Here is a 13,115-nt window from a genome sequence, read left to right as displayed (position 1 = left end):
TACCCCAGTCATTCTCTTTGCCGTTGCACAGGCAACATCTCCACTGAGATGGCTAAGAGTTTTTTGGTGTTTAAATGTAGTTTTATTCTTCAATCAAGAGTTTGTTATTTTAAAATAGTGCTGGTATGTACTATTTACTCTGAAACAGAAAAGAGATGAAGATTTCTGTTTGTAAGAGGAAAATGATTTTAGCAACCGTTACTAAAATCGATGGCTGTTTCCACACAGGACTGTTGAGATGAATTAACTTCAGTTGGGGGAAACAGTGAGCAGACTTTTGCTGCTTGAGGTATGACACATTTCTAACAAGACTTGGTAATGCTGGAAGCTGTCATTTTCCCTATGGGAACCGGTAAGCCATTTTCTTAGTTTAGTATAAGAATAAAGGGCTTCATTATGGCTTAAAAAACTGGTAGACATTTTTCTGGGCTAAAACGATTACTTTACTAAGCATATTTGGCAGATTATAACTATTAATAGTTATTATAATCTTGGGGATTGTTTTAAAAAAAAAAACGGCAGGCACTGTATTGGACACCTTTTTCACTGGGGGCCTTTTCTAGTCATAGGCAGAGCCTCATTTTCGCGCCACTAATGCGCAGTTGTTTTTGGAAAGCAAGGCATGCAGATGCATGTGTGAGGAGCTAAGAACCACTGAAAAAGCTTATAGAAGGCATCATTGGGTATCGTATTCCCCTCTGGGCTTGGTTGGGTCTCAGCAAAGCAGATACCTGGGACTGTATAGGGGTTAAATGTAAAAACGGCTCCGGTTCCGTTATTTTAAGGGTTAAAGCTTTCAAATTTGGTGTGCAATACTTTTAAGGCTTTAAGATACTGTGGTGAAATTTTGGTGAATTTTGAACAATTCCTTCATACTTTTTCACATATTCAGTAATAAAGTGTGTTCAGTTTAAAATGAATAAAGTGACAGTAACGGTTTTATTGTAAAACGTTTTTTGTGCTTTGTTGACAAGTTTAAGCCTGTTTAACATGTCTGAACCATCAGATAACAATGTTCTATATGTATGAAAGCCAAGGTTTCTCCCCATTTAAATATATGTGATAATTGTTTCATAGTGTCCAAACAAAGTAGGGACAATAATGCCATTGATAATGATATTGCCCATGATGATTCCTCAAATGAGGGGAGTAAGCATGGTACTGCATCATCCCCTTCTGTGTCTACACCAGTTTTGCCCACACAAGAGGCCCCTAGTACATCTAGTGCGCCAATACTTATTACCATGCAACAATTAACGGCTGTAATGGATAATTCTATTGCAAACATTTTATCCAAATGCCTACTTATCAGAGAAAGCGCGATTGCTCTGTTTTAAACACTGAAGAGCAAGAGGACGCTGATGATAACTGTTCTGACATGCCCTCACACCAATCTGAAGGGGTCAGGAGGGAGGTTTTGTCTGAGGGAGAAATTTCAGATTCAGGGAAAATTTCTCAACAAGCTGAACCTGATGTTGTAACATTTAAATTTAAATTAGAACATCTCCACGCACTACTTAAGGAGGTATTATCTACTCTGGATGATTGTGACAATTTGGTCATTCCAAAGAAATTATGTAAGATGGACAAGTTCCTAGAGGTTCTGGTGTCCCCTGATGCTTTTCCTATACCCAAGCGGGTGGCGGACATAGTAAATAAGGAGTGGGTAAGGCCCGGCATTCCTTTTGTTCCTCCCCCTATATTTAAGAAATTATTTCCTATAGTCGACCCAGAAAGGACTTATGGCAGACAGTCCCCAAGGTCGAGGGGGCGGTTTCTACTCTAAACAAACGCACTACTATTCCTATAGAAGATAGTTGTGTTTTCAAGATCCTATGGATAAAAAGTTAGAGGGTTTGCTTAAAAAGATGTTTGTTCAGCAAGGTTACCTTCTACAACCAATTTCATGCATTGTTCCTGTCACTACAGCTGCTTGTTTCTGGTTCGAAGAACTAGAAAAGTCGCTCAATGAAGAATCTTCGTATGAGGAGGTTATGGACAGAGTTCAAGCACTTAAATTAGCTAACTCTTTTATTTTAGATGCCGCTTTGCAATTAGCTAGATTAGCGGCGAATAATTCAGGGTTTGCTATCGTGGCGCGCAGAGCGCTTTGGCTAAAGTCTTGGTCAGCGGATGTGTCCTCCAAGACCAAATTGCTTAACATCCCTTTCAAGGGTAAAACACTGTTTGGCCCTGACTTGAAAGAGATTATTTCAGACATCACTGGGGGAAAGGGCCACGCCCTTCCTCAGGATAGGTCTTTTAAGGCTAAATATAAGCCAAATTTTCGTCCCTTTCGCAGAAACGGACCAGCCTCAAATTCTACACCCTCTAAGTAAGAGGGTAATACTTCTCAAACCTAGCCAGCCTGGAGACCGATGCAAGGCTGGAACAAGGGTAAGCAGGCCAAGAAACCTGCCACTGCTACCAAAACAGCATGAAGTGTTGGCCCCCGATCCGGGACCGGATCTTGTGGGGGGCAGACTTTCTCTCTTTGCTCAGGCTTGGGCAAGAGATATTCAGGATCCTTGGGCGCTAGAAATAGTTTCTCAAGGTTATCTCCTGGAATTCAGGGAACTACCCCCAAGGGGAAGGTTCCACAGGTCTCAATTATCTTCGAACCAAATAAAAAGACAGGCATTCTTACATTGTGTAGAAGACCTGTCAAGAATGGGAGTGATTCATCCTGTTCCATTAGGAGAACAAGGGATGGGGTTTTACTCCAACCTGTTCATAGTTCCCAAAAAAGAGGGGAACATTCAGACCAATTTTAGATCTCAAGATTCTAAACAAGTTTCTAAGGGTTTCATCGTTCAAAATGGAAACCATTCGAACGATCCTTCCTACCATCCAGGAAGGTCAATTCATGACCACGGTGGATTTAAAGGATGCGTACCTACATATTCCTATCCACAAGGAACATCTTCGGTTCCTAAGGTTCGCCTTTCTGGACAAGCATTACCAGTTTGTGGCACTTCCATTCGGATTAGCCACTGCTCCAAGGATTTTCACAAAGGTACTAGGGTCCCTTCTAGCGGTGCTAAGACCAAGGGGCATTGCAGTAGTACCTTACTTGGACGACATCCTGATTCAAGTGTCGTCTCTGTCAAAAGAAAGGGCTCATACGGACATTGTCCTAGCCTTTCTCAGATCTCACAGGTGGAAAGTGAACATAGAAAAAAGTTCTCTGTCCCCGTCAACAAGAGTTCCCTTCTTGGGAACAATAATAGTTTCCTTAGAAATGAAGATTTTTCTGACAGAGGCCAGAAAATCAAACTTCTAAGCTCTTGTCAGGTACTTCATTCTGTTTTTCTTCCTTCCATAGCGCAGTGCATGGAAGTAATAGGTTTGATGGTTGCGGCAATGGACATAGTTCCTTTTGCACGAATTCATCTAAGACCATTACAACTGTGCATGCTCAGACAGTGGAATGGGGATTATACAGACTTGTCTCCGACGATCCAAGTAGATCAAAGGACCAGAGATTCACTCCGTTGGTGGCTGACCCTGGACAACCTGTCACAGGGAATGAGCTTCCGCAGACCAGAGTGGGTCATTGTCACGACCGACGCCAGTATGGTGGGCTGGGGCGCGGTCTGGGAACCCCTGAAAGCTCAGGGTCTATGGTCTCGGGAAGACTCTCTTCTCCCGATAAACATTCTGGAACTGAGAGCGATATTCAATGCTCTCAAGGCTTGGCCTCGACTAGCAAAGGCCAAATTCATAAGGTGTCAATCAGACAACATGACGACTGTTGCATATATCAACCATCAGGGGGGAACAAGGAGTTCCCTGGTGATGGAGGAGCATCCGGGGGAGTGGGAACTCCATCCGGAAATCTTTGCCCAAATAACTCAATTATGGGGCATTCCAGACATGGATCTGATGGCCTCTCGTCAGAACTTCAAGGTCCCTTGTTACGGGTCCAAATCCAGGGATCCCAAGGCGACTCTAGTGGATACAATAGTAGCACTTTGGATCTTCAACCTAGCTTATGTATTCCCGCCGTTTCCTCTCATTCCCAGGCTGGTAGCCAGGATCAATCAGGAGAGGGCTTCGGTGATCTTGATAGTTCCTGCGTGGCCACGCAGGACTTGGTATGCAGACCTGGTGAATATGTCATCGGCTCCACCATGGAAGCTACCTTTGAGACAGGACCTTCTTGTTCAGGGTCCATTCGAACATCCGAATCTGGTTTCCCTCCAACTGACTGCTTGGAGATTGAACGCTTGATTCTATCAAAGCGTGGGTTTTCAGATTCTGTAATAGATACTCTTATTCAGGCTAGAAAGCCTGTAACTAGAAAAATTTACCATAAAATATGGAAAAAATATATCTGTTGGTGTGAATCTAAAGGATTCCCATGGAACAAGATAAAATTTCCTAAGATTCTTTCCTTTCTACAAGAAGGTTTGGAGAAAGGATTATCTGCAAGTTCTCTGAAGGGACAGATCTCTGCTTTATCTGTTTTACTTCACAAAAGGCTGGCAGCTGTGCCAGACGTTTAAGCGTTTGTTCAGGCTCTGGTTAGAATCAAGCCTGTTTACAGACCTTTGACTCCTCCCTGGAGTCTTAATCTAGTTCTTTCAGTTCTTCAAGGGGTTCTGTTTGAACCCTTACATTCCGTAGATATTAAGTTATTATCGTAGAAAGTTTTGTTTTTTGGTTGCAATTTCTTCTGCTAGAAGAGTTTCTGAGTTATCTGCTCTGCAGTGTTCTCCGCCCTATCTGGTCCATGCAGATAAGGTGGTTTTGCGTACTGAGCCTGGTTTTCTTCCGAAGGTTGTTTCCAACAAAAATATTAACCAGGAGATAGTTGTTCCAGTTTCAGAGAAGGAACGTTTGTTACACAATTTGGACGTAGTCCGTGCTCTAAAATTCTATTTAGAGGTTCCTGAAGATTTCAGACAAACATCTTCTTCGTTTGTTGTTTATTCTGGTAAAAGTAGAGGTAAAAAAGCAACTTCTACCTCTCTTTCCTTTTGGCTTAAAAGCATTATCAGATTGGCTTTTGAGACTGCCGGACGGCAGCCTCCTGAAAGTATCACAGCTCACTCCACTAGGGCTGTGGCTTCCACATGGGCCTTCAAGAACGAGGCTCCTGTTGACCAGATATGTAAGGCAGCGACTTGGTCTTCACTGCACTCTTTTGCCAAATTTTACAAATTTTATACTTTTGCTTCTTCGGAAGGTTATTTTTGGGAGAAAGGTTTTGCAAGCCGTGGTGCCTTCCGTTTCGGTGACCTGATTTGCTCCCTCCCTTCATCCGTGTCCTAAAGCTTTGGTATTGGTTCCCACAAGTAAGGATGACGCCGTGGACCGGACACACCTATGTTGGAGAAAACAGAATTTATGCTTACCTGATAAATTACTTTCTCCAACGGTGTGTCCGGTCCACGGCCCGCCCTGGTTTTTTTTTTTTTTTTTGTTTTTTTTAAAGTGATTTTTTATTGAAGTTAAAGTGGAGAATAACAAACAAAGTTCGCCCTTGAACAAATATTACATCAAGATGAATAGTACATTTTTTGTAAACTGATATTGTCAGCAAAACAAATTGAACATATAGAAATAAAATGGCATATCAAGTCTTAGGATGAAAATAGATAAATATGTGGGCGAGATAGAATGAAACTTCATTTTATGTTATATTATGTGAAATATGATCTCCACAATGCAAGAGCTATCTGGGTCAATAGTGTCAGCTTGTGGAGAATTGGTATATGTATCGGCCACTCTTGGGCCAAAGTATATATGGGGGGAGGGGAATGGCAGCGGACAAGAGCCGCTCTAAGTATAAGAGGAAGGTGGAGGGGCGGAGTCTTTCCACGAAGGAGGAGGAGCTAACAATATAGTGGAGTGCCAAATGGTTCCTTTAACTGTCAGGTAACTACTGAAGGTAACAATTAGGTTATGAAGTTCCCGTTTCGGGAGAGTTAACCGGATTCATTTCCGCCTATGTAGAGTAGGGATATATACTATAGTATGATGGCTATATTAGGGGTTTAGTATAGTGTGCAGTTATACAGTCCATAGGTACAATGAAAGTCAGATATAGTCACTATAGGTAGAATTGTGTTTAATATATTACTTGGCAATTTTTAAATGTAGCTGTGAATATAGAGGTCAGGAGAGGTCATAAAAACTTAAAGAAAGGGGGTTGAGAGTAGTGACAACAGGGTGCTTAGGGAGTGCCTCTCATTGTTACCTATGAGAAGTGTAAAAGTGTGGGGGCATAATTGTTCCAATAGGAAAGCCAGTGGGAGGGCAGGTATAGGTAAAGGTTATGGTAGCATTATCTGTAGGTATGTTTAGAGAGGACTGCTAGTGGGGGGCTTAATATCTGGTAAAGTCCTAGTAGTAGATAGCATTCAACATGATATCCAAAACAACAGTATCATAAACAGCCTGGTTTAGTAACTATGCCTAAGTTAAGAACTACATGGTGTAGGGAAAGAAGGAATTCTATGTGCATTGGAGTAGGAAGATGATCAAATTTTTAAACGGAAATCAGACTAACATAGTCATGTAACTGGTCAACCTAAGAATCAGCAAACCAACTGAAAAAAAAAATAAACCGAAAAAACAAAAACAATTCCTTAAATAGGAGTCAGCATCTATTTAGGTAAGGAGCTTAGGGTATACGTACATATAGATATAGTCAGTGGCTATAGGCTGACTCAAGAGTCACATACATATATCTAATCCAAGTTGCTATTAATTAAAAATATGACAGTCAAGTCCTTATTATGATGAAGTCACTCTGTAGTATGTAAGCATGAGTCATTAACAGCTCCGATCCATGGCTCTATTACTAAGGGACCACTACCATAGGGAGCTTTTGGTGTCTGACAATCAATATCCAGAATGTCGACTTTTTACAAAAGCCCAGTGTATGCTGCAGTGCCCACTGTCCTGTAGTATAAGTAGAGGTCTAGCAAGGGACTCTAGGGAAATATATAATATACCTGTAGGACCCTTGGTCTGTAAAGTATATGTACCTAAGATTTTTTTATTTTTTTTTAAATACTGCGGGAGGTATGATAATCAGAGCAGAAACTAGAAAGTCCTGTCCTTATATACTCGAATATATATCACTTCAACCTAGAAGCAAGATGGGGTGTTATCCATTATAGGTGAGAAACAAAAAGTACAAGTGTAAACAGAACCATGCCTATTTTTGTAGGTAATGGGTAGTTAAGAGGAGGGGATTAATGGGGAAACAGTTAGATAGATTATCATTTGGCTTAAAGAAGGAGGGGTCTTCATTCTAAGTAGCATGGGAAATTCTAAAATAGACTACATACATGAGATATAATACTCCTTCAAATATGTCAGGCTGTTATGCCCTAATGTATAGGAGGATATTCCTTCTGTTGCATGGTTACAAGATTACACATATTGCCAAGATAGCTTACCTCTTCAATCCAATATATTGTACATAGCTTAAATAAACCGGGGACTATTTTATAGGCTATAAATTCCGTTCAATTCATAGCTCCCACTTTAATAATATCATTATGTGCTTCAAAAGGTATAAGGTAGAGATGTGGAAGGGAAAATTGTAGGTGAACCCTATAGCGACCAATGTTAAAATAATTGGGAAAGTACCTCTAAAATATATTCACTGCAACTGGGCAGTCCCTATGAGTGTAATTGAAGCTTAATCGGTAGAATATTGAATATGAAAATGACATAGAGAACTGTAATAGTGAGGCTGGGCAATACATTCATAACTGCATGTAAGCTGCTAAATCCAGTACCAACTATAAACTAAAAGGATTTGCGAGAGAGCATAAATGTCTCAGCGGGGTTCAACTGTCACCCCCAATTAAAACATGAAAACATTACCAACTGTTAAATAGAGAGGGAACACAAAGATTAACAATAAGAGCAGAACCTTTTTGTAGTGCAATATAAGTGGTCAATATTTAGCCTATGCCGGACTTATGTAACTCTAAAATACAGAGAGGGGCAATGTTCACAAGTCCGGTATACTGCCTGTTTATCTGCTGTGCTGAGTGGAAGTTGAGCGGTCTCACTTCATCTTTAGACATAGAAAAATGTTCCGGTGACTGTTTCTTTAGGCTTCTGTCACTAGCCTCCTGTTTGAGGGCTACGGGTTTGCTCTCAGAGTCACTTGCATTTCTCTGTGGTCTGGCCATATTGCTTGAGGTCGATAACGTTGGAGAATTAGATCGCAGAATGCTCTGATCATGGCCTGTGCTCCTTAAAGTGAGAGATGGCCGTCTGTCCAAATGGGTGCCATTCCCAGAAGCTACAGAGGCGCCATCGGGATCCTGAGAGAAATCTTCGCTGATGATACTCTGCGTGACCCACTCTGCAGCCGCGTCCATACCAAAGTCCCGGCAGTTGTCATATTGTACCAAAGGGTCTTCCTCCGGTTCATATATATCCACCAGAAGAGCAGAGAAGAGGCGATTGAAATGTAGCCTGAAATCTTGGTAGTGCAGATCTAAGGAGAGCAGCATATTACATTCCCATTGTTCTATGGCGTCAATTATAGTGGGGCCGTGACTCATGGTGCTCTCTGAATCGGGCGATAGTGTATCAGTCTCCAAGGGGCTGTATGTGGATAGTCTTGTTAGGGACATAATCGCCGCCTACAGAAAGCTGCAAATATGCTCGAGTCAGGTCTTGCTCTTATCTCCACGTGGTCGGCAAAATGGCTGTTCCCCAAGCAGACTGTGCGCAGGCCGCGGTTGATAGAAGAATGCTCCAAATTTATCACTCCAGATTCTCTCTCAGCTACTGAACCCTGCAGCACTGGTCCTTAGATTATCAGTAATAGTTTGGCACGGTCTAGGGCAATCCTGAGCGACCTTATCAGGGATTAAGTATATTGTAGCAGCAGAGCTCTCTTAGCTTGCGGCCGCTCAGGTGCCTGGCTTGCTCCGCCCCCCCCCCGCCCTGGTTTTTTAATCAGGTCTGATGAATTATTTTCTCTAACTACAGTCACCACGTTACCATATGGTTTCTCCTATATATATTTCCTCCTGTCCGTCGGTCGAATGACTGGGGTAGGCGGAGCCTGGGAGGGACTATATGGCCAGCTTTGCTGGGCTCTTTGCCATTTCCTGTTGGGGAGGAGAATATCCCACAAGTAAGGATGACGCCGTGGACCGGACACACCGTTGGAGAAAGTAATTTATCAGGTAAGCATAAATTCTGTTTTTACATGTTTTCATCTACTTAACCGCAAAAGAGCTCCAATGGAGTTATATATTTATGTCTATATATGTGTACATATGTATTTATGTGTTTATATATGTCTGTAAATACATATATACACATATAAATACATATATAGACATATATATATATATATACATACATATACATCTATATGTATATGTATGTATCAACACCTGCGATAAACCCCTTATCGCTCTCAGTAAACATTTGCGTTCTATTTTGGCCCATAGTGTTTTTTTTTATAAGAACACACATTTGAGTATTAATGAATGAACCAGTTTCTGTTTTCTTTAATTGATAGAGTGGCGGTTCTGGGGACATATCTGCTAAACCTGTACAGATTCTTTATGGACACACAGATGAAATATCCAGTGTCAGCATTAGCACGGAACTGGATATGGCTGTATCCGGAGCCAGGGTAAGATGTATATATTTTTTATAACTGAATCAAATTACAAATAAAAAAGCAAAAATGTTATGAAGTACTCCAGAAAGATCTCAAAAGACTGGTAAGTCTAAGCCGTATTAACAATCATCTGTCCTAAAAATCAACTTAGTTAAAATATTGCAAGATTATATAAATAATAATACTACGCAATTAATATCCTTAAAGGCTTATATAAAAAATATCCCTATTTATTGACACATATACATAAAATATATCACATCAAACAGATTTCATCCTAAATAAAACCAAAGTCCATAAATTAAAGAAAATATATCCGGCAAAATGGCATGGAGAGTCCACAAATCATTCCAATTACTAGTTGGATATTCCCTCCTGGCCAGCAGGAGGAGGCAAAGAGCATCCCAGCAGAGCTATTAAGTATCACTTCCCTTACCCATAACCCCCAGTCATTCTCTTTTCCTCTTTCAAGGAAGGATGTGCAAAGTTGGTGTCTAAAGATATTTTAATCCTTTTATGGGTACTTTTCCCTGCAATAAAGGATTTGGGGCAGTGCTGTGTCCATGTCAATCTCTTTAGTAAGAGTAATGGTGGCTTGTTAGAAGGCGGTGAGGTGGTCCTTGCTTTATTTCTAGCAATTATGCTATCCCCATTATAGAAAACCAGAGTTGGTTACTCTGTTTTTTCTTTTTCTACAGGTCACTGTTAGATGTGGAGTAATCTGACACACCTAAGAAGCTATTCCCTGCCTGACTGCTGCTTTCACAGGTAAGTGCTTTCCCTTCTAGGTTAGAAGGTGCTAGCACTCTTGGAGTTAATTATACAAAATTTCTGTGGAAGTATGTACGGTAAGCAGGGGAACTTGTATGCTTAAACAGAGCATATTAGGGCAGGGAACATGTAAGAGGCACTGTATTAGGGATTTCTGGCTGAGAGGACTTTTTATATATTGATCTATATAGATGTCTGGGCTCTTTTAATATGGGGTGTTTTTTCCCTCCTTTTTTACGTTACGTTTTCGGAGGTGTGTTTGGTGTGTGTTTATCGGAGTTCCGGCAGCTTCCTGATGCGGTTATGTGACTTGTCTGATCAGCCACTCCAATTGGTCTCAGTTAGAGGTTCATTGCCTCTCTATTGGAAGCGCTTTGTTTTTGCACCGTTTTCTTTCAGTTAAAGGGCAGGTGATGTAGTTATTTATATTGCGGTCATGTGACCGTGTTTGTTTGGTGCTTCCTCTATTTGGCTCCGGTGCAGACTGGACATCTGTGATAAGCGGCTGTTAGTGGAGAACCAAGTACTTTTGGGTTTTTCTTTTGGTCTCTAGGAGCGGTAAGCCCTCAGCAGAGCTGAGGTTTATAGTGTCTGGGGTTTTTGCAGCTATCAGTAAACTGTTTGCAGACATTTCAGCCTGTTTGTTTTTGACTGTGCTAGTGTATCTTTTAAAGACTTTGCTGTTATTATGGACACTAATGAAAATTTAAATTTGCTTATTCACAAATGTTTGTTTTGCTTGGAGGTTCACGTGGTTCCTCCTGTGCAATTTTGCTCCTCTTGTTTAAATAAGACTTTGTTATTTAAAGATACGATTTCTCCCCCAGAGCCTTCTGTCTCTCAGGATAATCTTGTCTTAGCAACACCTCAGCTTTCCCCTCAAACGTCCCAAGCTTCACATGCAGTGCCCTGCGGTTCCTCTCAACCTCCTCCTGGGGTGTTTATTTACCTGGGGATTTTGCTGTGCAGATAACTTCTGCTGTTTCAGCAGCTTTATCAGCTTTTCCGAAAGCTTCTGGTAAGCACAAGAGGAAATTTAAACATGTTAATGTTAATAGGGATTCTGATTCCGCTAAGGCTGCATTAGTCAGTTTATCCCAATTAACTGATGAGAATGATTCCTCAGTGGCTTCTGAGAGTGAATTGTCAGATTCTGATACTGCGGTGACCAATTCTGTAGATTCAGAGGAGATTAATTTCAGATTTAAGTTAGAACATCTTCGGGTTCTTTTAAAAGAGGTTCTTGCTACTTTGGAAGAATCTGACTCATCTGTCGTGGAGAATCCAAAGAGGTCTAGTAAACTTAATAGGGTATATGATGAACCCTCGTCTGTGGACGTGTTTCCAGTTCCAGACCGTATGGCAGATAGCATTACTCGGGAATGGGATAAACCAGGGATTCCTTTTTCCCCGTCCCCTGTTTTTAAAAAGATGTTTCCTGTTGCTGACTCTATTTGGGACTCGTGGCGCACTGTGCCCAAGGTGGAAGGAGCTATTTCTACTCTTGCCAAAATAACTACTATTCCTATTGAAGATAGTTATTCTTTCAAAGATCCCATGGATAAGAAGCTTGAAGCTTTTTTGAAAAAGATGTACGTTTATCAGGGGTTACAGTGGCAGCCTGTTGCTAATATTGCTACAGTTGCGGGGGCAGCTTCATATTGGTGTGATGATTTATCTAATCTCATTTTGGAAGAGACTACTGTAGAGGAGATCCAAGACAGAATCAAGGCTCTAAAGCTAGCCAGTACCTTTATTTGTGATGCCAACATGCAAGTTCTTAGACTAGCAGCTAAGATTTCTGGTTTCACTGTTTTAGCTCGCAGAGCTCTGTGGTTAAAGTCTTGGTCTGCAGATTTCACATCCAAGTCCAAGCTTTTATCTTTACCTTATAAGGGTAAAACCTTGTTTGGTCCAGGTCTGGCTGAAATTATTTCCGATATTACAGGTGGAAAGGGTTCCTCTCTACCTCAAGATAAAAATAATAGGCCTAAGGGTCGCCAGAGTTCAAATTTTCGTTCCTTTCGTAACTTTAATGGACAAAAGTCTTCCTCCTCCTCTTCCAGTCAGCCTTGGAATAAAGGTAAGCAAGCCAAGAAGCCTTTTGTTGATTCTAAATCAGTATGAAGTGTCCGCCGCCGATCCTGTATTGGATCAGGTGGGGGGCAGGCTTTCTTTTTTTTAGCAGGCTTGGATACGCGATATCCTAGATCCTTGGGTCATAGACATAGTCCCCCAGGGTTACAGAATAGGATTCAAATCTTGTCCTCCCAGGGGCAGATTCCATCTGTCAAGGTTATCGGTGAATCGGATAAAGAGAGAGGATTTCTTAAAAAGTGTAAAGGACCTTTCCTCCCTGGGAGTGATTGTTCCTGTTCCTCTAGAGGAACAGGGGCTAGGATTATATTCAAATATATTTGTAGTGCCCAAAAAGGAGGGCACTTTCTGTCCTATATTGGACCTAAAGTGTCTGTATCAATGTCACGCTCAGCCGCTGGGAAGCTCTGGCGGTCCTCTCTGTGTGCTTGATTGGCAGCTAGTCTGAGCCGCCCCTTCCTGATGATGTCACTACCAGGCTTTTTATTCCGGGCTTCCTGTTTCTTCAGTGCCCGTTTGTTTGTTACTCTTTGTGGCTCCTGTGAGGACTTCACTGTGGAAACTCTCTAACTGCTGATTTTCTGTTCCCAAACTCTGCAAAGACTGACTATGCTGGGTTAACCCTCTA

At 41.5% G+C, this 13,115-nt stretch overlaps 1 protein-coding gene across 6 annotated transcripts in view; it reads left to right on the top strand.

Moving 5' to 3' along the window:
* The window catches only part of NBEAL1 (neurobeachin like 1), a 759,124-nt gene that overhangs the window by 685,004 nt on the left and 61,005 nt on the right, over positions 1-13,115 (top strand). For 5 of the 6 annotated variants that reach the window (XM_053698681.1, XM_053698678.1, XM_053698677.1 and 2 more), the window contains one exon: positions 9,515-9,631. The exons of the other annotated variant lie outside the window; for it this stretch is intronic. In XM_053698681.1, the coding sequence (XP_053554656.1) occupies positions 9,515-9,631 (117 nt within the window). The remainder of the gene's footprint in view (positions 1-9,514; positions 9,632-13,115) is intronic. 6 annotated transcript variants of the gene reach the window in all.

The sequence above is a fragment of the Bombina bombina genome, chromosome 1 (genome assembly GCF_027579735.1).
Source record: "Bombina bombina isolate aBomBom1 chromosome 1, aBomBom1.pri, whole genome shotgun sequence".
In the NCBI taxonomy this organism is placed as follows: domain Eukaryota; kingdom Metazoa; phylum Chordata; class Amphibia; order Anura; family Bombinatoridae; genus Bombina; species Bombina bombina.
The sequence above is the reverse complement of the archived record's forward strand: the minus strand, read 5'-3'. Positions and strand labels throughout refer to the sequence as shown.